The following is a 21,884-nucleotide window of genomic DNA, read 5'->3' as shown; positions in this document are numbered from 1 at the left end:
GGATGTGATGGCTGAAATCTGGAATCTGAGATTCCACCCTACGGCAGGGGTGGACTGGAGTAGTGGGTGGATCAGAGGCTCACCTGACTACAAGCTCACAGGCTAGCCTACACAGAACAGCAACAAAAACAGGAGAGATTCTGCCTCGAAACAAGATGAGAGGAGAGAACCAGTTCTCAAAAAGTTATCCCCGAGCTCCGCACATGGAAACATTAAAACTGGTTCAAGGGGGCCAGTGAGATGGCTCGGGGGTAAAAGGCACTTACCACCAAGCCTAAAGACTTGCGTTCCATCCCTGAGACCCACAAGGTGGAAGAGAGAACCAACTCTAGCAAGTTGTACACACATGAGTGCACACACACAGAGAAAGACAGACATACAAACATATACACACACAAAAAACACAGAGACAGACACACAGACAGAAAACACAGAGAGACACAGATACAAACACAGACACACACAAAGACAGACACAGACAGACAGGCACACAGAGATACATACAGAAATACAGAGATACACACAGACACAGACAGACACAGATACACACACAAAAAAACACAGAGACAGACAGACAGAAATACACACAGAGAGACACAGATACAAACATACACACACACAAAGACAGAGACACACATACAGAAATACACACAGCAGATACACACACAGACACAAAGGTGGATAGTTTCATGTCTCCTATGTACCAGGCAAACCCTCTAATGGTAAGCTATCTACAGAACCTCACTTTCACTCTTTACTCTGAGACAGGGTCTAAGTTGCTCGGGTTGGCTTTAAAATTTCCTCTGTAGCCACTGCAGGCTACTTATGATCCTCTTGCCTTTCTTCAGAGTAGCTGGGGTCACACAGTCCTGGCTCCAAACCTTATTTTTTTATTATTAATTACTGTCGAATGTGTGTGCACATGATGCACACGCATGGAAGTCAGAGGACAACTCCGTGGAGTTGATCCTTCTCTGCCCCCGTTAGGTGGGCTCTGGGTATGAACTCGGGTCATCAGGTTTGTGTGGCAAGTGCTTTACTTGCTGGCCCAGATTGAGATCTTTTTATCAAAGTGTTCAACTAAGAATAAAAAGGTTGGACTGGAGCAATTGCTCGCTCTGCGCTGCTCTTTCACAGGCAAGAGTCTGATTTTCAGCCCCGTGCGGTAACTCACAACCACCTGTAACTCTGGTCTCAGAGGCTCTAACACTCTACTCTAGCCTCTTTAGGAACCAGACATACACGAGGGCAAAATATCCATATGCACTGTACTGGCTAGTTCTTATGTCAACTTGACACCAGCCGGAGTCATCTGACAGGAGGGAGTCTCAATGGAGAAAATGTCTCCATAAAATTGGGCTGTAGGCAAGCCTGGAGGGCATTTTCTTAATTAGCAGTGGATGTAGGAGGACTCAGCTCACTGTGGGTGGTGCCATCCCTGGGCTGGAGGTCCCAGGCATTGTAAGAAAACACACTAAATACACCATAGAGTGCATGCCACTGAACATCAGTCCTCCATGACCTCCGTCAGACCCTGCATCCACGTTCCTGTCTCACTTCCCTGCAAGACGGACAAGCTGTAAGATTAAACCCTTTCTTCACCAAGTTGCTCTTGATCAAGGTGTTTTACCACAGCAGCAGAAACCTAACTAAGGCACACGTAAGATCATAAAAATAAAATAAATTTAAGCATAATAAATAAATCATTTTAGGATCTGGAGAGATGGCTCAGGGGTTAAGAGCATGGGCTGCTTTTCCAAAGGACCCGGGTTCAATTCTCAGCAGCCACATGGCAGCTCATAACTGTAACTCCAGTTCCAGGGGATCTGACACCCTCACACAGACATACATGTGGGCGGGCACAACACCCATGCACATAAAATTTTTAAAAAAAAGAAGAAAACTTTTTAGAAAATAGGCAAGGTGACTCACAGAGGGAGGGGAGATGTCCATGATGCATGGTTTCAGGCAAAGGACACGTCTCCAGAAAGTGGAATTCCAAAATTAACGTAAAGGTCATACAGACATTACAGACACACGACAGGTGCTTTACCACTAAGCCACATCCCCAGCCCTTGGTTTTTTTGGAGATGGGGTCTCACTATGAGGCCCAGACTGGCCTGGAATTCAAATCATCCTGCTTTCACCTCTCAATTCTAGGATCACAGTTGTGCACCCACTTCTTAAGCTCCAATATCTCAAAACACAGCCCTGAAGAGGATTTTTCAGACAGCCAATCGACACACAAAGATGGTCAAACGCAAACAAAGGCACCACGCTGTTGTCATCTGTGGTGGCACCTTTATGTACTGTCACTAGGGAAAACGGAGAATGATGGACGCTCAGTCACACACTGCGGGGAGAAGGCGAGCGGTGCAGCCATTTTGGCAAAGGCTTGCGGCCTCTGCTAAAACTCAAGACACGCATGACACAGCATCCCCACTCCACAGAACACACCCATGGAAGCGTCAAAACAAGGTCAGGAAAGTTACACGAAACGATCTTCTCGGTGCAATGACTCATAATAACAAGAACCAGTGCCCACCTACATTTGACGGGTACGTAAACTGTCATGAGACTGAATGCCACAAAACCACGTGGATCTTATAAAGACACCAGGGAAAAGGCATCAGGTGTGACACCACACAGTATAACATCGTTTCTATGTACAAAGGAGGGAGGTTAGTGACTGGAGGAGAGACAGTGTCAGGACAGGGAGCCGGTTAGACAAGTGTGTTTACTTTGTGAAAATTCAGAGATACAAGATTTATAATTTGTGCAAGTCACAAGAGTATGTATGTGCAAGTTACACTTTCACACTTTTGTAAAACTCTCTTGAAGTTGGGGGCATGCTTCAGAGGTAGAGCTTCTGCCCTAGAATCCCCCAGTGAGGGCCTGGGGTGTGGCTCAGTGGTAGAGCCCCTGCCTAGAATCCCCCAGTGAGGGATCCTTGAGTTTGATCCCCAGCAGGAGACAGGTTAGGGACAGATGACCTCCTGAAAGTTAAAAAAAAAATTAAACTAAACTAAAATAAAGTAGGGAAGGTTCTAGACCATTCCTGAAAAGCTGTTTGTTTTTTACTGAGCCAGGACCCAAATCCACGTGCATAGATTCCGGGGGTGTGGTTTATGGGATCCCGACCTAACCCAATCCCTGATCACTGTTAGGAGCACTTTATGCTCTTACTTTTTGTTGTTTTGTTTTTATTGAGACAGGCTCTCTCTATGTAGTCCCGGCTGTCCTGGAACCCAGAGATCTGCCTTCAGAGTGCTGGGATTATGCATGTGCACCACCATACTAGTTTATCCCTTTACCTTTAAAGTTAATGTTATTATTTTATGTGTTTGGGTGTCTTGGCTGCCTGCATGCCTGTGTACTACACATAGCGATGCCTTTGGAGGCCAGAAGAGGGCATCAGAGGCCCGGGAACTGCAGTTACAGACAGTTGTTAACGACCAGGTGGATGCTGGGAACTGAACTGGGATCCTAGGTAGAGCAGTCAGTGCTCTTAACCCCTGAGCCATCTCTCCAGCCCTTCTTCCCTCTGTAAAAGAACCAGAAGCATAGAAGAGAGTGCTGCTTAGGTCATATGGGGTGTCGAGGGCAGTGTCACATCCACAACACAACTCTGAGGACAGGAAGACGTGGAAAGTGACAAGATGTGGTGTTAGGGACAAGCACACAGATTCTGTCACCTCAGATCAGCTCTGACACCACTGGCTAGGCCATCTTCAGCATGTCCCCGAACCCTCCATTTTCATCTGAAAATGGTTTCCGTGAAGGCCCTGAGCTCAGGGCTCTGAAAATTGAGGGCTCAGCAGTGTGCTCAGCCATAGGACTGCTGACAGCCACATTCGCTAGGGATTCTGCTCCAGGCATTCGGCAGGGCGTGGCAGTGCTTGGGAGGCAGAGGCAGGTGATTCTCTGTAAATTCGAGGTCAGCCTGGTTTTCATAGAGTTCCAGGGCAGCCAGGGCTACATAGGGACACACTGTCCCAAAAATAAAGTATAGTGAAGTAATAAATGAGAAAGTGTTGATGACCCAATGGGAGTGTCCAGCTGCACACAATGAGAGTGTTTGTCTAACCTGACAAACACCCAAATGGCCTGCTGCCCTATGGTCTCCGCACTCCTGTGCTTCGCCTGTGAGCCCTTCCTCCAGCCTGTGTCTGTCTTTATCTCAGGGAGCCCCTCATGACCTGGTGTGGAATGAGTGCCCTGGTGTTGGTGCCACCGCCCCCTCAGTGCCCCTTAAGAGCACCTGTTCACTCGTTTCTGTGTCTCTAGAATTTGGGCCTGGACAGTAACACAGCAGCTACAGCAAATATTTAAGGAATTAAGAAAAAGAATGGGGTCCAGGAATCAAGAATAATATTGGTTCTTGGGCCTTGGGGACTCTTCTGAAATCCTCTCCCTGACCTCTAACTCTGCTCCCCACCAAGGCCTCACCGCTTGCAATTCCAGGACGTATCAGGGATGGAGCAGAATGCACACATAGGTGCCAACAACCAGGCCTCAAGGCCCCTTAGAGGGGCCATTAGGAGGTGTCTGGCTTCCGTCTGCAAGCCATCTGTCCCTCTACAACTGGCTCGCTGGCTGTTCTCCATGGGTATTTGAGGTCCACTTTAGGTCAGAAGCTCCCTGGGGAACAGGCTGCTAATAAGGGCTCCTAACACCCTCTGGAAACTGTCTCTGAACTTCATGTCACAGCGATTAGCTGCCCGGCTCAGTGCTGCTGGGTGTGGGGACAAAGCAGGCTGGAGGCCATGGACTTGGCTGCTGCAAAGAGCGAAGCCACCTGGCTTGTCCAGCCCCCAGGCCCAGCTGCTCCTGCCCACCAGGCCCCGTGTGTAACCCCCTCCATGACATGCTGGCAGGAGGCAGCAGAACACAATGGAGAGGGCTGGGCTCAGTTGGATCCTCTGCCCAGACAGGGACTTGCAGGTGACTTTCCTTACTTTTGTTTCCCAGCTTCGTCAAGGAGCAACTCCGAGATCAGGAATGATGCCCAGGAAAGGTCTAGTGCACAGTGGCTCCCAATAGATCACTTTGTTTTGTTTTGTTTTTGGAAACAGGACTTTATGTACCCCAGGCTGGCCTTGAACTCCTGATCCTCCTGTCTCCACTTCCTGAGTGTAAGGCCTGTGGTTCAAAGTACCAGACCCAAGCTTTGTGCATGCAAGGCAAGCACTCTACCAACTGAGACAGATCCCAGTTCCTAAAGAGCAACTGTTGACACACCAGGCCCACGTCTTGACTTAGTCGAAATAGGGACTGGGATTCCCCATGACACTGGATGGGCTCCTTGCTTGGTGCTCAGAGTCAAGGACTAGAGTTTCAAAGGAAAGACTCAGACTCCAGCCTTAGAGACAAGGCTTTCAGTCCTGGCTCTGCTACGCGCTTGCTGTTAATTCACCTCTCTGACCCAAGGCGTCCACATTTTCAAGGTGGACACTCAAAAAGCTGGTGTCTGTAGACACATTAGACTGGCGAGTGTGGTACAACGGCCATTAAAGAGAACCTATCAGAGAACCTGGTTCCCACTGCAGGGCCTGTGTCCGCTGTGTTCTCTATTACTCTGGCTGTGGCTGGAGTGGTGACACCTTGGTCACAGTCTGGACTGCACAGGACACACCCCCAGTTACACTACACTGCCCTGTGCTGCCCAAGGGACTCCTCCCCATCCTGAGGGGTTATGACAGGCGTTCAAGATGTTCAGGGAAGATCCAGCACTAGGGCCTCTCCACCTGCTCTCCCTGGCCCCATTTGGGTCACTCACCAGGATAGTCGTGACCACCAGTGTCTTGTTGGCTAGAGTCTGTGACAGGTTGATGTCCAGGGTAGTGGCGTTCATGGCCAGGGTCCTGTTCGAGTACCACACCCCTATCTGGGGACAGAGGGGACATCATCAGTACGAACGCTGTTCATACTCTTGGAAGCTTTATGGGCCAGATCCCAGCAGGGTTCTAGTGTCACCCTGGGGCTGCTCACCTCACGGTGGCCCTGGCGGGACTTCTCCAGTATGCGCAGTGTGTAGTTGGTCCTCTGCCCTTTGCTGTTGAACTCAACCCGCCCGGTCAGCCCATCATACTCTACCTAGCAGGGCGGGAGGCGGGGCAGAGGGAGAGGAGGCGGGGCCCAGAAATAGGCGGAAAAGCCAGGCAGGGATGAGGCAGCCACAGGGAAAGGCGCAGAGACAGGTAAAAGGAACAGAAGGAGCAGGGTCAGAAAGAGGACAAGAGGACGATACATATGCAAGAGAACAAAAGCAGAGGAGCAAGACCCAAAGAGCACATAACCCCGGCAGGGACGGTGGCATGGACAGACAGGACACAGGAATGAGGAGGCCCAGGTAGTGGAGAGTCAGGATGGGAAAAGGCAGAGGGTAGGCAGGATAGACACAGTCATTGCCCCTGCCTGAGGCAGCTGCTGCTCCCCACCTCCTCCATGCCCCCTTGCTTCTGGCTCACCATGCGTAGGTAGTTCATGAGGCTGGTCCCATGGGGCCAAATGTTGGCCGAAGTACAGGCCAGTGGCTTGACGCCAATCTCCTGGCTTCGGTTCAGCTCTCGGACAGCGCTTACCACCACATGCACAGCGTCAAACATCAGGGCGGCAGACAGCTGAGTGAAGGAGAAGGCAAGGCCGGGCAAGAAAGTGTCAGCCCCCAAAAGCCCCCGTGGAGTCACCCCAACCCTCAGACGCCTGTCCTTGAGGGTGTGGGAAACTTAGGTGGGGTAAGGGATGCGGGATGGACTACGGTGTCTTTCTGGGGAAAGTGTACTGTCTCGTGCTGTACACGGCCACGTCTGTTTGGAGAAGGTCATTTCTGAGAGTCTGCTGTTTTGTTGTTATTGTTGTTTTGGTTTTATAAGACAGGACTTCATGTAGCCCAGGCTGGCCTGGAACTCGATATCTAGCTGAAGCTGGTCTTGAACTCCTGATCCCTCTGTCTCTAGCTCCCAAATGCACGGATTATAGGTGCATATCACCATGCTTGGCTTGTTTGAGAGGAGTTAACCTCGATGGCCAGTTGTCTCCCTGAGACAGCCAGGTCTACATGGTTAAGATAAGTAGGCAAAACAGCCACTGGTAACATCTGCATGTGCCTGGGTCACACACAGTATGGGAAGGATGAACATGGAGTGAGCGAGGAGACAGGAGAGTGTAAGTGTTGATCCTGGCCATCTCAACCCCTTCCTGAGGTTCAGAATCCTCCGCTGCAGCATAGCTCTGGGGGTCATGGGGATGGCACGCCTTAGAACAAAGGCAAGGGAAGGCAGTGCTGAGAGCTACTAGTGAGACCCTGTCTCCAAACAAACAAACAAACAAATAAAATAGGAAGTACAAGTGAGATCTTCCAGCCAAGGAGACACCTGAGCAAAAGCTTTGTGTGTGGGGGGGGGGCAGCTGTTGGGTTTGCATGGAAATGGGGGCGCAGGTGGGGAGTACAAACGCCCTGAGGCGTGCCTGCCCGAAGAGGTGGAGGGAGGCTTGGGTGGCCACACTCATCACAGCGCTTCACTGAGGTCTTGGGTCCCACAGGGTCCTGTCCCCAGAGTCAGTGCACAGTGTCTTAGTGCCAGTGGGTATCTACGTGCTCACCGCAGGCCCGGGGTAGGTGCTGGCGTCACAGTTCTCTCTCCAGGACATGTTGAGACTGCGCACAAACTCCGGGTAGAAGGGATGGGAGGTGTTGAACATGGAAAAGCCCAGGATGTTGGAAGAATCCTCTACTATACCGTCCAGATGCAGGATAGGGAAGTCCTGGGACCAAGAAGGGGGGTGAGGCCTGAGGCAGAATTGCAGCAGGGAGGTGGGGTAGGCGGGGATTGGGAGGGGCATAGGTCGGTACGCACCATGGTGGTAAGGATGTACTTGTAAAACGCTGAGGTCATTCCTAGCTCCGAAGCCTGAAGAAGACAGCAGAAGCCAAGAGGCAGAGAACAGGGAAGGGGGAACCCCAAGAGGGGAAGAGAGATTTAGAGGCAGGCCTGGTGAGGGGACAACCCAGACAGCAAGGGCGAACAGGAGACAAGTGAGGGCCTGTTGCGTCCCCCGTGCTGGCCGGGGAAAACAGCTTTCCTAGCAGAGAATGGGGCCTCAGATGTCTACTGTTTCCTATGAAGGCACACAAAACTTCCTGATGGAGACAGATGGCAGCCTGGGAGAGGGGACAGGCAGGGACAGAGTCCTTAACCTTACCCCTAAGTCGCCCAAAACCATTGGCGTTGCCAGTGTTTAGAGCTCAATCTGTTTGGCCATCCATCAGAAAAGCAGCCGGCTGCCAGGCCTGGGGGCACGGGTCTGTAATCCCAGCTACTCAGATGGCTTAAGGCACTGAGACTGTAAATGCAAAGCCTGTCTGGGCTACAGAGTGAGTTTAAGGCCACGCTGGGCAGCTCTGAAAGATCTTGGCTCAAACGAAAGTAAAAAGCAGACTGAGGATTGAACTTCAGTGGCAGAGTCCTTGACTAACAGTTATGAGGCCCCAGATTCAATTCCCAGAAACAGCAGAAGAAAAGAGGGAGGGAAGGAAGGGAAAGGAGAGAGAGGACAGGAGGAGAAGGGAGGGGAGGAGGAAGAGTGGAAAGGAGGGAAGAAAAAGGATTTCTGCAATGGAAGGCAATCAGTTAGAATCTCGGGGTCCTTGAGGAGGACAGGTTGGATAACACCCAGCATAACCCCACATGAGAATTCTAACAGTACAGGGCTCCAGCACGTATTATTAGGGGAGTGGGAGCAGGGCATGGACCCGTGGGTATCGGGGAAGGGCAAGAAGGAAGAGAGAAGAGACCTCAAAGCACACCGTTCCACGGGAGAGCTCTTTGCCCAGGTGGCCTGTCAACCCAGAACCTCTTCCCTCAGCCCTTTATATCCCCAGGAGTCTGCTTAACACTTCTTCCTGCAGGCTACAATCAGCAGTGACATACGGTTTTAATTAAGAGAAAAATAAATGAAAAACAAATGGAGAAAAAAATAATACAAATTTGATTATCAAGAAAAATTAAGCGCAGGGGAAGTGAATGAATGATTAATGAGTGCGGCTCACTGAAGGATGGGACGTGCTAGGTCCATGGGGAGAAGTTCTGGAACTCCGGGCCCTTGCCTCCAGAACCCCAGCTTCTTTGTCTATATGGTGTTAAAATATCAGACTTGCGCAGTGTGGGAGAGCCCCAGTTAAGGATGTCCATGAACCCCTCAACACAGAGCTCCAAGACAAGTCCGAAGGTTCTCACATCCAAGGTCAACCTGAACTGCCCGCCCAGAGAGCTCACCTCCCAAACGGGCTGGAGAGACTGCTCGGCCGCCAGGAGTGTGTAATGCTCCTGCAGAGAACCTAAGTTCCATTCCCAGCACCCACACGGCTCACAACCACCTGGAACTCCAGTTCCAGGGGAAACCCACACCTCTGGCACCAGCACTTATGTGCACACACCCCCGCACACATATACATAATTAAAAATTATAAATCTTTTTAAAAAGAAACAAACCACAGTGACAACAGAGTCCTAAAGAGGGATGACTCAGACATTTAGTCTGGGCCAATGTGGCTCTAAGGACTTTCCCTGCTGCAAGCTCACTACCCTCCCAAGCCAAAGAGGTAGGACCTACTGCTGTCTGCACTTCACAGAAAAGGAAAGGGACTATCCCGGGTCATGTGACCAGGGAGCTACAAAACAGACAGACCCTATGAAACCCACAACCCACCACTGAAGTATATGCCCTCCCCCCATTCTGTGGAAACAAGAGGGGGCCCACCTTACGGAGGACGAGGTGAGAGATGGACGCGTTAGCATCGATGATGATGGTAGAGACTTTGTCATCTCGGATCTCCTTGAGTAGCGGCGTGGGGTCCCGGCTGTCATCCAGCATCCTCACTGACAGTGTCTCCTTAGAGATGAGAAAGCCTCGTACCAATTCTTCCAATCGTAGCAAGCCTGGAGGAGGGCCGGGCCCCAAGTTAGAGCCCTTCCTCTGCCTGCCCAGGCAGGGAGCACACAGATGTTCCTTCCCCTCTCCCAGCATGGGACAGCTGAGCTGAAGAAGACTGGAAAATGTGCTAAGAAGATGGAGTGGCTGTCTCCAGAACAGCTGGGACCCTTAGGGCTCTCAGCTTGGGGACTTGATGCTTTGAGAGATTCCCTAAGTAAAATCCCCTGAGACATCTCCCCAAATTTCCAGATGTTTGACCTACCCTCTCCCACCCCTTCCTGACACTGGAATGTCTGACATAGTTAATTGTCTTCTCTGACCACCTCCGTCCTTCAGGTGACAGGAGTTCACTATGTGCCAGTTGCTCAGGCCAGAACCTTGATGGCAGGCTGGGTTCTTCTTTTTTTTTTTTTCCGCCCTCACTCACCCAGTCTCTATTTCAAAATACATCAGATCCTATCACACCACATCATGGTCACTGCCCTGGCACAAGCCACTGCCATCTCTTGCCTCTTGCATTGGCCACGCTTGCTTGAGTCTGCTCCGCACACAACAGCCATGGGGATGGAAGCAGATGTGGCTCTGCTCTGTGCCAAGTGTCTCATCTCCTCTCTGTCATTTAATGTTTCCACTTGCTCCAGCCACACGGGCCTCCTCTTTGTCTCACGGAGTCAGCCTTCTGTCCTGCAGTCTTAGCCGGGCTATTCCTCTACTTGGGATCCCATTTCTCCAGGATCCTCCACAGCTGACCCTCACCTGCCCCAGATCTTTACTCAGACATAGCCTTCTCTAAAAGGCCCATGCCCTCTACTTCCCCTACCCCCACTCCCATTCATATGACAGGGACAACTATTTGTGTCTACCTGTCTCATGGCTGTCCTCCTAACATGAGTCTGACTTCAGCAGGTGCTCAGTAGGAACCTCCAGAAAGAGAATTCCTCCTAGAAATTCCAAAACTCATATGCTCACCTAACCTCCACACTCATAACCTGCCCCCAGACCACCACACTTGAACATCTCCGAGAACACCACACTCAACGTGTGCTCTCGAACAGGCTGCTCTCCTCTTTCTTGCCTGCTGACTTTTGGTGTCACTCACAACCTGAGCACTCTCCTTACCCCACCCAACTTTTCTCCTCAGGAAGGCCTAGCTCTCCACCCAACTGCCATCATTTCACCTAATGCATGTCTCATGCCTCCTGCTGTTCCCTCTGACACTCGTACATCCCTGTGCAGTGTGTCACTTCTCACTACACAGATCTGACCACGTCCCCTCGTCCTGCACTGTTGCTTGGAAACCTCTAAAGCATCCCTGGCCCCTCACCTCACCATTTCACACTCCTGGGGGTTGTACTCTGGAGCCTTCCACCTCTGTCCCACAAGGTTCAATGTTTCAAGTTCAGTTAAGAGGTAGCATTCTTAGGGTATGGGCTCTCAGCCTCCCACACAGTCAGAACCCTTTCCAAAGGACCCACACATCTCCTGGCAGCCCATGTACCCCTCTGTGTCCCAAACGCTCAGTGGCCTGAGGTCCTTCTAGACTGAGAGTTGCATGCAGGGGGCAATTACGAGCAAAATGAGATGATGAATACATATGAAAATGTCAAATGAGACCTATTATTTTGTAAACTAACTAAAAATTAATAACACATTTTTAAAAGTTATACACCAGCACTGCCCCCCGCCACCTTGCAAGCCTGGTGAGAGCTGGACAAAAAGGGTTCACCATCAGTGAATCACACGGGTCACTCTGGGACAAGAGGGGTTCTATGGAACCAGTGCCCCAGTTCCTAAAGGGGAAAGAGACAATGGGAACTAAGAAGGTGCCTGGTGGAACCAGGAAACTGTGTGGGACATTAGGGCTTTAGAAAGGGGTGTCTAGAGAGAATGTAAACAGAACAGCCAGTTCTCCCTCACACTCAGCCTTGGCGCAGATGAGGCTAGCCGAGGGGTAGTTAAAAGACTTGAGGATTCGGGAGACCGCCAGGCTGACGTCCTCATTACTGGGGTACAGGCTGACAGATGCGAAGCGAAGGTACTGAAGGCGGGGCGTCTCCTCAGGACCCACCTTGATGTGGGGAATCTGGACAGAAAGGGAGGTATTGCTTGCCAGGGATCATAGCCCCACACCCCAGCCCCCAGTCTCCCACTCCCCACCTCACCTCCTTCTCCCCACAGATATGGCTCACGGTGGAGGCAGAAGCTGGACTGGAGGAGGGTCCTAGGACAGACACGACCCCCTTGGGCAGTATCTGACACACTGTGAGGGGAAGAGACCAGAGTCAGGGACCCTCTGCCCCTCTGCTTTTGTTCCCGCCCCACCCACAAGAGAACCACCCCACCTGGTTCAGGAGAAGACCCCAGAGGCTCAGAGCTGTGGGTCCTCCTCCACCAGTCTGGATTCCAGGGGACCAGTCCCTGGCCTGCTCAGACAGAGGGAGGCAGAGAGAGACAAACCAAGCCAAGAGTAACACAGGAAAGCATGTGGACACCATGGGACACGTGCTTGTGTGTTTGTGTGTGTGTGTGTATGTGTGTGTGTATGTGTTGAGGCAAGGTCTCACTTTACAGCCCAGACTGTCTTGAATCTTGCTATGTGCTAAAACATCTTCTAGATTCCATCCTGCTTTTCTGTATTAAATAAACTACTGTTTTAAATTAAGAGTTTAATATCTTAACTGGCAAAAATGGGAAGGTGTAGTCATAAAAAGCAGACCATTCTTCCATAAAACTGCTGTAGGATAAGCTTTGTAAGAGGGATCCCTAAAATCTTCCTCCCGATAAAGTCATGTGAGCTGTGTCTTTATTCCCACGCCTCCACACTAGCCGAAGAAATAATTTAGGTCCAGGCTGGCCCTGGACCACAACAGCTATGTAAACAACTCAACTAAGGCCTTGAACTCAGATTCCTCCTGCTTGGGCCTCCAGGCCTGACCATGCCCAGAACTGTGGGCCTCCTTCTGAAGTGCAAATCAGGAGCTGGCTTCCTCTGCTGTGCAAGCTCCTCAGTCACTCTACTACCCACAGTACTCTCCTGGTGGGTGAAGCTAGCACTCGAACCCGGCTCGGTGTGGGGAATGAGGCAAATGGTACATGCCTAAGTTGGCCACGCTGAAGTAGGGCAGGGGTACAGAGGATGGAGGGGAGATGATCGGGAAAAGAATCTGGAGATAAGTAAGAGTCAAGACTAATAGCTCTCGAGAGAGAATGGAAAGAAAGGACCATTTTCAGGCACGTGGTCTGTGCAAATGGTGGGGCCTTCAACACGGAAGACACAGAAGGAACAAGTTTGGGTCGAGATGTGATGTCCTATTTAGATGCCTTAAGGCAGCCATGGCAGAAACTCAAGATGGGTTAAGAGAACAGTATTGGCTGGGGCTAGACGTCATGTTAGAAGACTTGCCTAGGAATGTATGAGGCCGTGGGGGTAATGGAGAGAAGTCAGTGACAGAAAGGATGAGAATATAAATGAGATCACACCGCTAAAAGGGTTACAAACTAATTTCAGACATGGCTACACCTAGGAGCTCATGACCCCCAGGATTCTGTCAGGAACGGCTGGATCCAGCTACTCTATAAACACGCCAACAATCGCTCTTTAACTCTGGGTGCCGATTTCCTTTGACATGGCCTCATTTGCAGGATCTGCTCAAACACACACTGACTCTAGTTGGCTAAGATGGTCTCACCCTACACCTTGTTCCTTGGCTCAACCCTAAATGCATGCCTGTTCTACCATCTGTCTCTTCAGTCTCCACCTCTGCTTCTCCCAGACCGTGTCCGTGACGCGCCAGTACAAAAGGCCTGAAGAGTCTACTCTACTCTCCCTCTCAGTGATGAAACACCCAAGATCTAACATAGCCCATGTAAGGCCTGGGGGGGGGGGTGTTTACATCCTTGTTTATCTGTTGTGCTTGGAGTAAAACCCATGTATTCTTTTTTTTAATTTGTTCAATTTATTTTTTAATATTTATTTTTATTTTATGTGCATTGGCATCTTGTTTGAATGTATGTGTTTGTGTCGTATCCCCTGGAACTGGAGTTAGCGACAGTTGTGAGCTGCCATGTGGGTCCTCGGAACTGAACTCGGAACAGCCAGTGCTCTTGACCACTGAGTCATCTCTCCAGCCCCAAACCCATGTATTATGGATGCTAAGCAGAGTTTGGATTTGGTTTAGTTTTTCAGGCAGAATCTTCCTCTATAGATCATGCTGGCCTGAAACTCACTCTGTAGCCAAGATTTAAGATTGGCTTAAAGTTCACTATGACTCTCCTGCCTCAGCTTTCCAAGGACTGGGACTACAGGGGTGAGCGACCAGGCCCAGCATAAAACAAGTCCTGATACAGAAGGTTGCAAAGAGCTAGGATGGTCCCAGTGTAGCTGAGGCAAGTGCTCTGGTAAGTTTTGTGAACTTGACAGCCATCTGGGAAGAGGGAATCTCACTTGAGGAACTCTTTCTATCAGATTGGTCTGTAGGCCAGTCTATGGGGTGTTTTCTTCATTAGTGATTGAAGTGGGAGGGCTCAGCCCACTGTGGGTGGTGCTATCCCTGGGGGTCATGGGGGTATCTGAGGAAGCTGAGAGGAGCAAGCCAGTAAGCAGCATTCCTCCATGGTCTCTGCCTCAGTTCCTGCCTGCAGATTCCTGCCTTGAGGTTCTGCCCTGGCTTCCCTCCAGGATGGACTCTCTAACCTGCAAACTAAAGTGAACCCTTTTCTCCCCATGGTGGTTTTGGTGAGTGTTTTATCCTAGCGGCCAACAGCAGACTAGAATATCAGGCACTACCACTTACTAGGACCATGAGCATCTACTGACACCTCTGCAAGCCTTCCCAAGGGCAAGCCAGCTCTGCAGGTGTGCTGGAACAGCGCCACATTCCACCTCCTGCCCACCTGTTCCAGAATGCCCTTCCTGACCCACCGGGGATCTTGAAAGCCCCAGGCCTTAGTGCCTGGACCTCCCAACCCAGCAGCTTCCACTTCCGTGAGACAGAAACAGGCATGAAGGAAGGATAGCAGGTGTGAGCAATGAGTGTAAAGTTGAGCTGAGGAGGCCAGGGGTGGAGTGACTGGCCAAGGCCCCGCCTGCCCTGCCTCACCCCACGCCCCCGTGGCCCCGCTCACTGGTGTCCGTGGTCTCGTACTGGCTGTCCCGCTGCAGCTCAAAGATGTCAACTTCCACTCGGGCCTTGGCTGGGACCTCGATGATCCCGTTGATTTGTTCCCGGGCCAGGGCCAGGGCCAGACGCTCACCACGGCCACACACAGTCTGGTCGTCCAGGATTGCAGCTGAGAGGAGACAGGAGTTGGGAGGGGCCAGAGTCCCAGGGCCCCCGAGAAAGCGTATCTTGTGGGGTCTTGGATTTGTGGCCTCTAGATTGAAGGGATATAGAGGTATGAAGGGTCTGGATTCCTGGATCTGAGGCTGCACAGCAGGATATCTGGGCTCCTGGGTCTCAGGGAAGGATAAGCTAGGAGACAGAGCACTTTGGTGTTACTTATGCGTGAGTTCCCTGGAGGGACCTGGAGGGAGAGTTTCTGAGGAGGTGGGGTACTGGGGCCTCACCCATGCGCAGTGATGACAGCACCTGGCAGCTGGGGTTGGCGAAGGCAACTATCAGCAGCAGCAGCAGCTCAGCCGGCATCTTCCTCTTCTCCTCATGGGGACGCAGCTGCCGCGGCCCCCACTTGCCACCTGCAGAGAGACCCCCCAGCCCCAAGGGAGATGGCTGATGTGGGGGCAGAGTCTTTTAGGAAAGCTGCTGGATGAGGTGGCAAGCATATTCCTCCCAGACATCACTGGGGAGGAATGCCCAGTTCTGAAAAGGCCTGGCTCATTGGGATACCAAGCTCATAGAACTGAGCTCCGGAAGATGGAAAGGTCAGAGGTCACTGATAAGACAGTCATTGCTAGAAATTTGAAGTAGGAGTGATTCTGGGGACCAGCCCCACCCCAACAGGAAACTGGGAGGTACCACCATCACCCCAGTCCCGCCCCTGTCTCTGGGCAGGCAGCCGTTACTAGGCAACAGAAACTGGCTGGAGAGGATGCAGTGGTTGCTAGGCAACCCCATCCCAAGCCTCACTTGCCACCTTCCTGATGTCCCTGGTTCCCACAATCCCCTGGAGGCGAGGCCTGGGCACCCAGGGTCCGATAAGTGATATTATCTTGGAATTAGGAAAGTTGGTGAGGGGGAAGGAGGAACAGAGGGAGGAACTCCACGAAGCAAAGAACCTAAAAAGAGAATACAGAAATAAAAAAAAGTATCTGATGAGAAACTGCAAAATGAAAGATGCAGAGACTCAGAAAATGAGAAAAGAAGGAAAAAACAGGCAGATACATATGAGAGAACAGAAAGATGACAGAAACAGCTAAAATTGGAAAGAAACAGAAGAGGAGTTGAAGGAAGTTATAGACAGGACTGGGAGAGAGAGGAGAGAGAGAAAGAGAAGGGACAGGAAGATGTGAAATAAAGGACAGAGACTGAGGAAGGGGAAAGGGCAGACCAAATAAGGAGACACCAGTACATGGGGATAGGAGAGAAACTGGAAGAGAAAGACAGAGAACACAGGGACAGGCACACACTGACTCAAGCAACCAGCAAGAGTCCCACAGAGAGGAAGGAAAGCTGGAACTCATTGCCTGCACCCTGTACTGGCAGACAGGTACGGTACATGTCTTCACAGAGCCAGTCTCAGGGAGTTCGGGTTTGCTCTGGGCACTCCAGACCTTTGGAAGTGTAACCGCCGGGTAGGATGTGTTTTGCCAGATGTGCACATGGATCCTTGGACCTGGTCGCAGACCATGCTCCAAGGCTAGAGGGTTATTGTAGGACCCGGAGCACTGCAAAGTATATCTAGTGTCCCCCTGCATCCCACCTGGACCCATGAAAAGACTTCAGCTGGTGACAAGCGAGAAGGAAGTACTGGGGAAGGGCAGAGTCCCAAGCAAGGTTTGGAATTGACTTCTATAGCCAAAACAGTCCAGGCCAAAGAGAAAGGTTGCCTTATCAGTCCCACACTTGTCCCTGCTTCCTGGGTGACCTTGAGAAAGTCCTCCCCGCACACCCCTCAGTCTTTGGTAAGGAGAGCCTGAGGGATGGGGGCATGCTCAACAGACTGGTGGCTGCAGGCTGCAATTTAGAGCTAATGTGGGGACTTGACCAGGACAGAGGAGCAAGGAATTCTGGGAGAGCTGGAAGGAGAGTTCTCAAGGGGAAGGGCAGGAGGGAGGGGGGTTCATCCTGGGACATCTGGAACAAGTGGGGATTGGGGACTACAGACAAAAAGCCTGAGACAGGGCAGAAAAGCAGGGACCCACAGGTGGCAGACACTGATGGGAACAGAAGGACACAGGCACTATGCACAGACTATAGGTTGCAAACAAACACAGAGGTCCTGGAAAGAACACACAGAACGGTAGCCCCAAAGCGGAGACTATAGCTAAGTGGGAAGAAAGGACAGACAGACACTAAGTAAGGCATCCATTCCAAGATGCAATTCCTGCACTCTGTGGGCAGTGGGATCACTGTGAGCTTGAGGCTACTCTAGGTTGCATAGGGAATCCCTGGACATCTTGGGTTAGAGTTAGACCCTATCTCAAAAACAAGCAAAGACACAGCAAAGAAGCAGATGAAGAACACAGAAGAAGCAGGGGTCAGCCAGGCCCAGGACTCGCACACCCAGCTCAGGTCAGGCAGGTACAGATGGAAACAGAGTCAACTAGGAGAGCTGAGGAGTGGGGGCAGCCAGGCCCTCCAGGTTGGAGGAGAGACATCAGCAAGGGGAGATACATGCAAAGGACAGGAGCCTAAGAGGAGAAGAGAGAGGGCCAAAAGAAGAATAACAACAAGTATGAGACCCATGGGGAGAGCAGGGTGTGGTGCCACACGCCTGTAATACCAACAATCAGCAGGCAGAGGCAGGGGGATCAGGAGTTCAAACCCAGCCTCAACTACATAGTGAGTTCAAGGCTAGCCTGTGCTATAAGAAACCCTGTCTCTAAAAGCAGAACAAACTAACAAAAAGAACCATGGGGAGCAAAGAAAGAAATAAGAGACTGCTAAGAGAGACAGTCTGACACAGACAGACACAAACACACAGAGTGTGAGCAAGGAAGCCAGAATGAAAAGGAATGTGGGAGAAGCACACAGGGTGAGAGCTGTCCACACAAGCTAGGGAGGGGAACTGAGGGGAACTGAATGCCCTGGAAGGGCAGAGCAGCCCGCACAGATGCAGAAACTCTCCAGGAGTGCTGAGGATCCCAGTGCCCTCAAGTCAAGGGGTCCTGGGAGGTAGTGTGGTTCAGAAATGGGGAGAGAAACTGGGGGGTGGGTGGAAGAGCCAGGGCAGAAGCCAGGGAACAGAGGAGACAGCAGTGGATGGGGACAGCTACGGAGGGGAAGACTGGGGACCCAGAGTGGGGCTGGAGGAGGGAAGCTGAAAAGTGAGAGGTGAAGCCTGGAGGTGGAGAGGATCAGGCAAAGAATGGAAAGACAGAGTGGGAGAAGGCTAGATGGGAACTAGCATCTCCTACAGAGAGACTCGCTTAGGAGAGGAGAGAACAGAGAAGTTGGGCGCAGTTGGACAGGCCCGGGAGATAGGTGAAATGCAGACTTGAAAACGCAAAGGCATTTCCAGGAGACAAGAGGTGAATGGGATAGGGCCTACGGTAAGGCAGAGAAAGAGGAGAGGGAGAGAGGAAATCAACGCACAAGTCAGGAGCCAGTGTGGGTCTGGGACCCAAAGCTTGGAGAACGAACAAGCCAAGAGTCCCTATGAGGAGCGATATCACGGAGCCTGTCAGCCCACAGGACCGGGGAGCTGGGACTGAGGGCAGGTGTGAGGTGTGTGCCCAGAAGTAAGGGTGAGAAAAGGTCGTGGAGAATGAGACGTTGAGAGGGAGGGCACAAAGCAATGGGGGAGTAGGTTCCTTGCCATCCACGGGGAGCAGGGACTGTGGGGGCCCTGCCAGCCGGGCTAGTCTGGCCTTCCAGGACCCAGGACCCAGCCCAATCCCCGCCCTGCAGACACTTACGGATCCTGGTGGGACGGAGGGCTGGGCTCCCTCGAGGCCCGAAGAACCACAACCAGGAGATGCTCCGATTCTGGGTGCTGGTGAGGCTGGGGCCGGGGGAGAGGGCAGTCCACTGGGCCCCCTCCCCCGCCGCCGGTGGTGGCCCCCAACTAATCCAAAACGATGTCTCCCCAGCAGCGGGGAAGAAGGACAGGTGGAAAAGCAAAGGGCGGGCCAGGAGGGGAGGAAGGGGAAAGGAGAAAATGGAGGAGAGAAGGGGAGAGAGGAGAGGGGGAAGGAGCAAACGGAGGGGAAGGAGGGAGGAAAGGAGGAGAGGAAGGTGAAAACGGAAGGGAGGGGGCACAGGCAAAGCCGGGGGAGGGGGAAGCCGGCCCAGGAAAGGGCCCCCGCCCCCTCCCCTAGCCGGGCCGGCCTGGGGGGGGCACAGGGGGTGAGGACTGGGTGGAGAAAAGAAAGCCGGCCATCGGGAGAAGTGGGGGAGGGGAGGGCCTGTTGGGGGGGAGGGGGCCGCCCCCTTCCCCCCCTCCCCCCAGAGCCTTGGCCCTGCCCTGGATGAAGCTAGGGCCTGGAGTCCTCAAGCCCTCAGTCCCCAGGGGAAAAGCATGCTTGGGGGCCAGGAGAGGCCGAGCAGTGACCGGGCTGGCGAGGACAGGGTAACTGGCAGCCTTGGACAGACCAAGAAGGGGGCAGACGAGGTGGAGGGACGAGGTGGGAGGAGAGGATGGAGAGAAGCAGGTGGAACGGGAAGGCGGAGGAGGGTGGGGTGTCCGGGGGCGGCCCTCTCTCGGTGGGAGGGCCTGGCCGCGGACTCTGGTCCCCTGTGAGCAGCAGCCGCCGGCGGCTCCGTGTCCCCAGCCGGGCTTGCCTCCCTGCTGCCGGCCGGCCGCTACTACCACTGCCGCCACCGCTCCTTCTCCCCTCCTAGGCCGCCGCCTGCCCGCCCGCGCTGGGTCCTGGAGCGCGGGGGGTGGTGGTGGTGATGGTGGTGGAGGGGAGAGATGGAGGGAGGGAGGCAGGGAGGAGGGCGGGCTGGAGGAAGGGAGGGAGGCAGGCAGGGAGCAAGGAGGGAGGGGAGTAGGGGAGGGGGAGATCGTATTGGTCGGGGCTGGGGGGCCCTGCGAGGAGAATGCTGATGAGAAAAGCAAGCTGCATTGGATGAAGGGCCCACCCCCGGGGCCACCCCCTCCAACCACACCATGCCACCGCCCTACCCAGGCAGTCCTGGGTACTGGAGCCCATGAAGATGAGAGGCATTGGTGGGAAGAACTGAGCGAAGGGCCTAGAGGTGGGGAGAGAGGAGAAAAATGCAGAGAAACAGAGAGGTGGGCCAAGGCCCACAAACTCACAAGGCCAAGGACAGGGAAAAAGCCCAGGCATAAAAAAGCAAGCCACTTGAGGACAAGCGAGCAGTTTAGGGACACAGGGGTGTCTGAAGGTGGGGAGAGGCCAAAGACAGAGGGACAGACACAGAAAGACTCCTCGGGATAGGGAGCCATACACAGAAGGGGCAACCAGGAAGCATACAGAGCCCAGAGAGCAAGGAGAGGTTACCGAATCAGGGCACAGTCCCATGGGCACAGGAGACCCACAGAGACAATCATGTGGTTCATAGACACAAGAGGCCCACAGAGGCAGGCATGGCTAGCTGGTGGAAATGTAACTGGATAGCCTCTGGAAACAGGCTGAGGATGTTAAAGGGGGGAGGATGGGAATTCTCCATTATGCACTGAGAACTCCTGGGGACCCAGAGATGAGTGGGAAGGGAGAAGAGCCCTTCATCTTCTCATCACCTGAGCAGTGAGCCAGTGGGAAGAGGTTGACAAAATGGCAGGAAACTGGAGAGCAGAGCCAGAGCTGAGAGAAGCCCTCTCCATCAGGGAGTTCTACTGTCTCTCTGAGGGAGCCCAGAAGGGCAGGGGGATGGAACAGAGAATCAACATAGATCTTCAAGTGGGGGTGGTTGGTGCATGGCTGGGTGTGTGTGGGGGGGTGAAATTTGGGGGGAAGGAACATGACAGTTGGTGCTGAAGGCTGAGCCCGTGACTCACCACCACCCCCATGCTCGTGATGGGGAGGAGACACTGACACTCTCACGTGCAGCCCCCAGCACATGTGACCACATGCCTCGCACACACAGTTGGCACGTGGCAACTCAGACTATACCAGGCCTGGCATGGTGAGCTCTGACTATGTGGGACATGCCTAGCAGACATGTGACACCTACACCTGACCCTAAAGGACCGATTTTGTATATGCCTCTTCATCCTATTAGGGCTAACACAGCCTCCTTAACTCTGCTCCAACCAAGCTTACGGCCAGTACCTATGCCTCTAGGTCTTTGCTGATCCAGGTACCTCACCATCCTCCTTCTCTAAACACAATCTGTCCCAAAAGTCCCAATCCATTGCTACCACCAGAATGTCTGACCAGGCCTCAGCTTCCTTTGCAGGGACAATACCTTGTCAGTCCAAATTAAACTGAGATAGCCAAGCAAGTTTATAGAGAGGAGCCTGAGAAACTAAGATGGAATCTCAAGAGGGAAAAAAAGAAAAAAAAAAAAAAAAAGAAAGCCTCAGCAGGGGGGCCGGAGAGAAGGCTCAGAGGTTAAGAGCATTAGCTGCTCTTCCAAAGGTCCTGAGTTCAATTCCCAGCAACCACCTGGTGGCTCACAACCATCCAAGATGAGATCTGGTGCCCTCTTCCAGCCTGCAGGCATGTAGAACACTGTATACATAATAAATAAATCTTAAAAAAAAAAAAAAGAAAACCTCAGCAGGAACAAAACAGTATTCAAGAGCACAGAATCTGCCCAAGGTTGAGCCAGGCTTGTTTGTACTTTGGCTCCTTTGCAGGTGACTTCACCCCAAGGGCAAGCTCAGACTACAGTAGATAGCAGCTAAGCCCTAACCTT

At 52.4% G+C, this 21,884-nt stretch overlaps 1 protein-coding gene across 5 annotated transcripts in view; it reads right to left on the bottom strand.

Moving 5' to 3' along the window:
• Grik5 (glutamate ionotropic receptor kainate type subunit 5) overlaps positions 1-20,054 on the bottom strand; it is a 64,043-nt gene extending 43,989 nt beyond the window's left edge. Inside the window, exons 1-11 of one of the 5 annotated variants that reach the window (XM_075988929.1) lie at positions 18,974-20,054; positions 15,503-15,631; positions 15,061-15,225; positions 12,099-12,196; positions 11,854-12,019; positions 9,763-9,941; positions 7,860-7,913; positions 7,606-7,767; positions 6,471-6,623; positions 5,992-6,096; positions 5,780-5,887 (exon numbers count right to left, since the gene is read on the bottom strand). In XM_075988929.1, the coding sequence (XP_075845044.1) occupies positions 5,780-5,887; positions 5,992-6,096; positions 6,471-6,623; positions 7,606-7,767; positions 7,860-7,913; positions 9,763-9,941; positions 11,854-12,019; positions 12,099-12,196; positions 15,061-15,225; positions 15,503-15,581 (1,269 nt within the window). In that variant the 5' untranslated portion in view covers positions 15,582-15,631; positions 18,974-20,054. Of the gene's footprint in view, positions 1-5,779; positions 5,888-5,991; positions 6,097-6,470; positions 6,624-7,605; positions 7,768-7,859; positions 7,914-9,762; positions 9,942-11,853; positions 12,020-12,098; positions 12,197-15,060; positions 15,226-15,502; positions 15,632-18,973 lie in introns of those variants that run through there. The other 4 variants (XM_075988947.1, XM_075988938.1, XM_075988918.1 and 1 more) reach the window with 4 other exon arrangements.
• Positions 20,055-21,884: the final 1,830 nt, after the last annotated feature.

Source organism: Microtus pennsylvanicus, chromosome 1, assembly GCF_037038515.1.
Source record: "Microtus pennsylvanicus isolate mMicPen1 chromosome 1, mMicPen1.hap1, whole genome shotgun sequence".
NCBI lineage: Eukaryota > Metazoa > Chordata > Mammalia > Rodentia > Cricetidae > Microtus > Microtus pennsylvanicus.
Note: the sequence above shows the minus strand (reverse complement) of the source record. Positions and strands in the feature narration are given on the sequence as shown.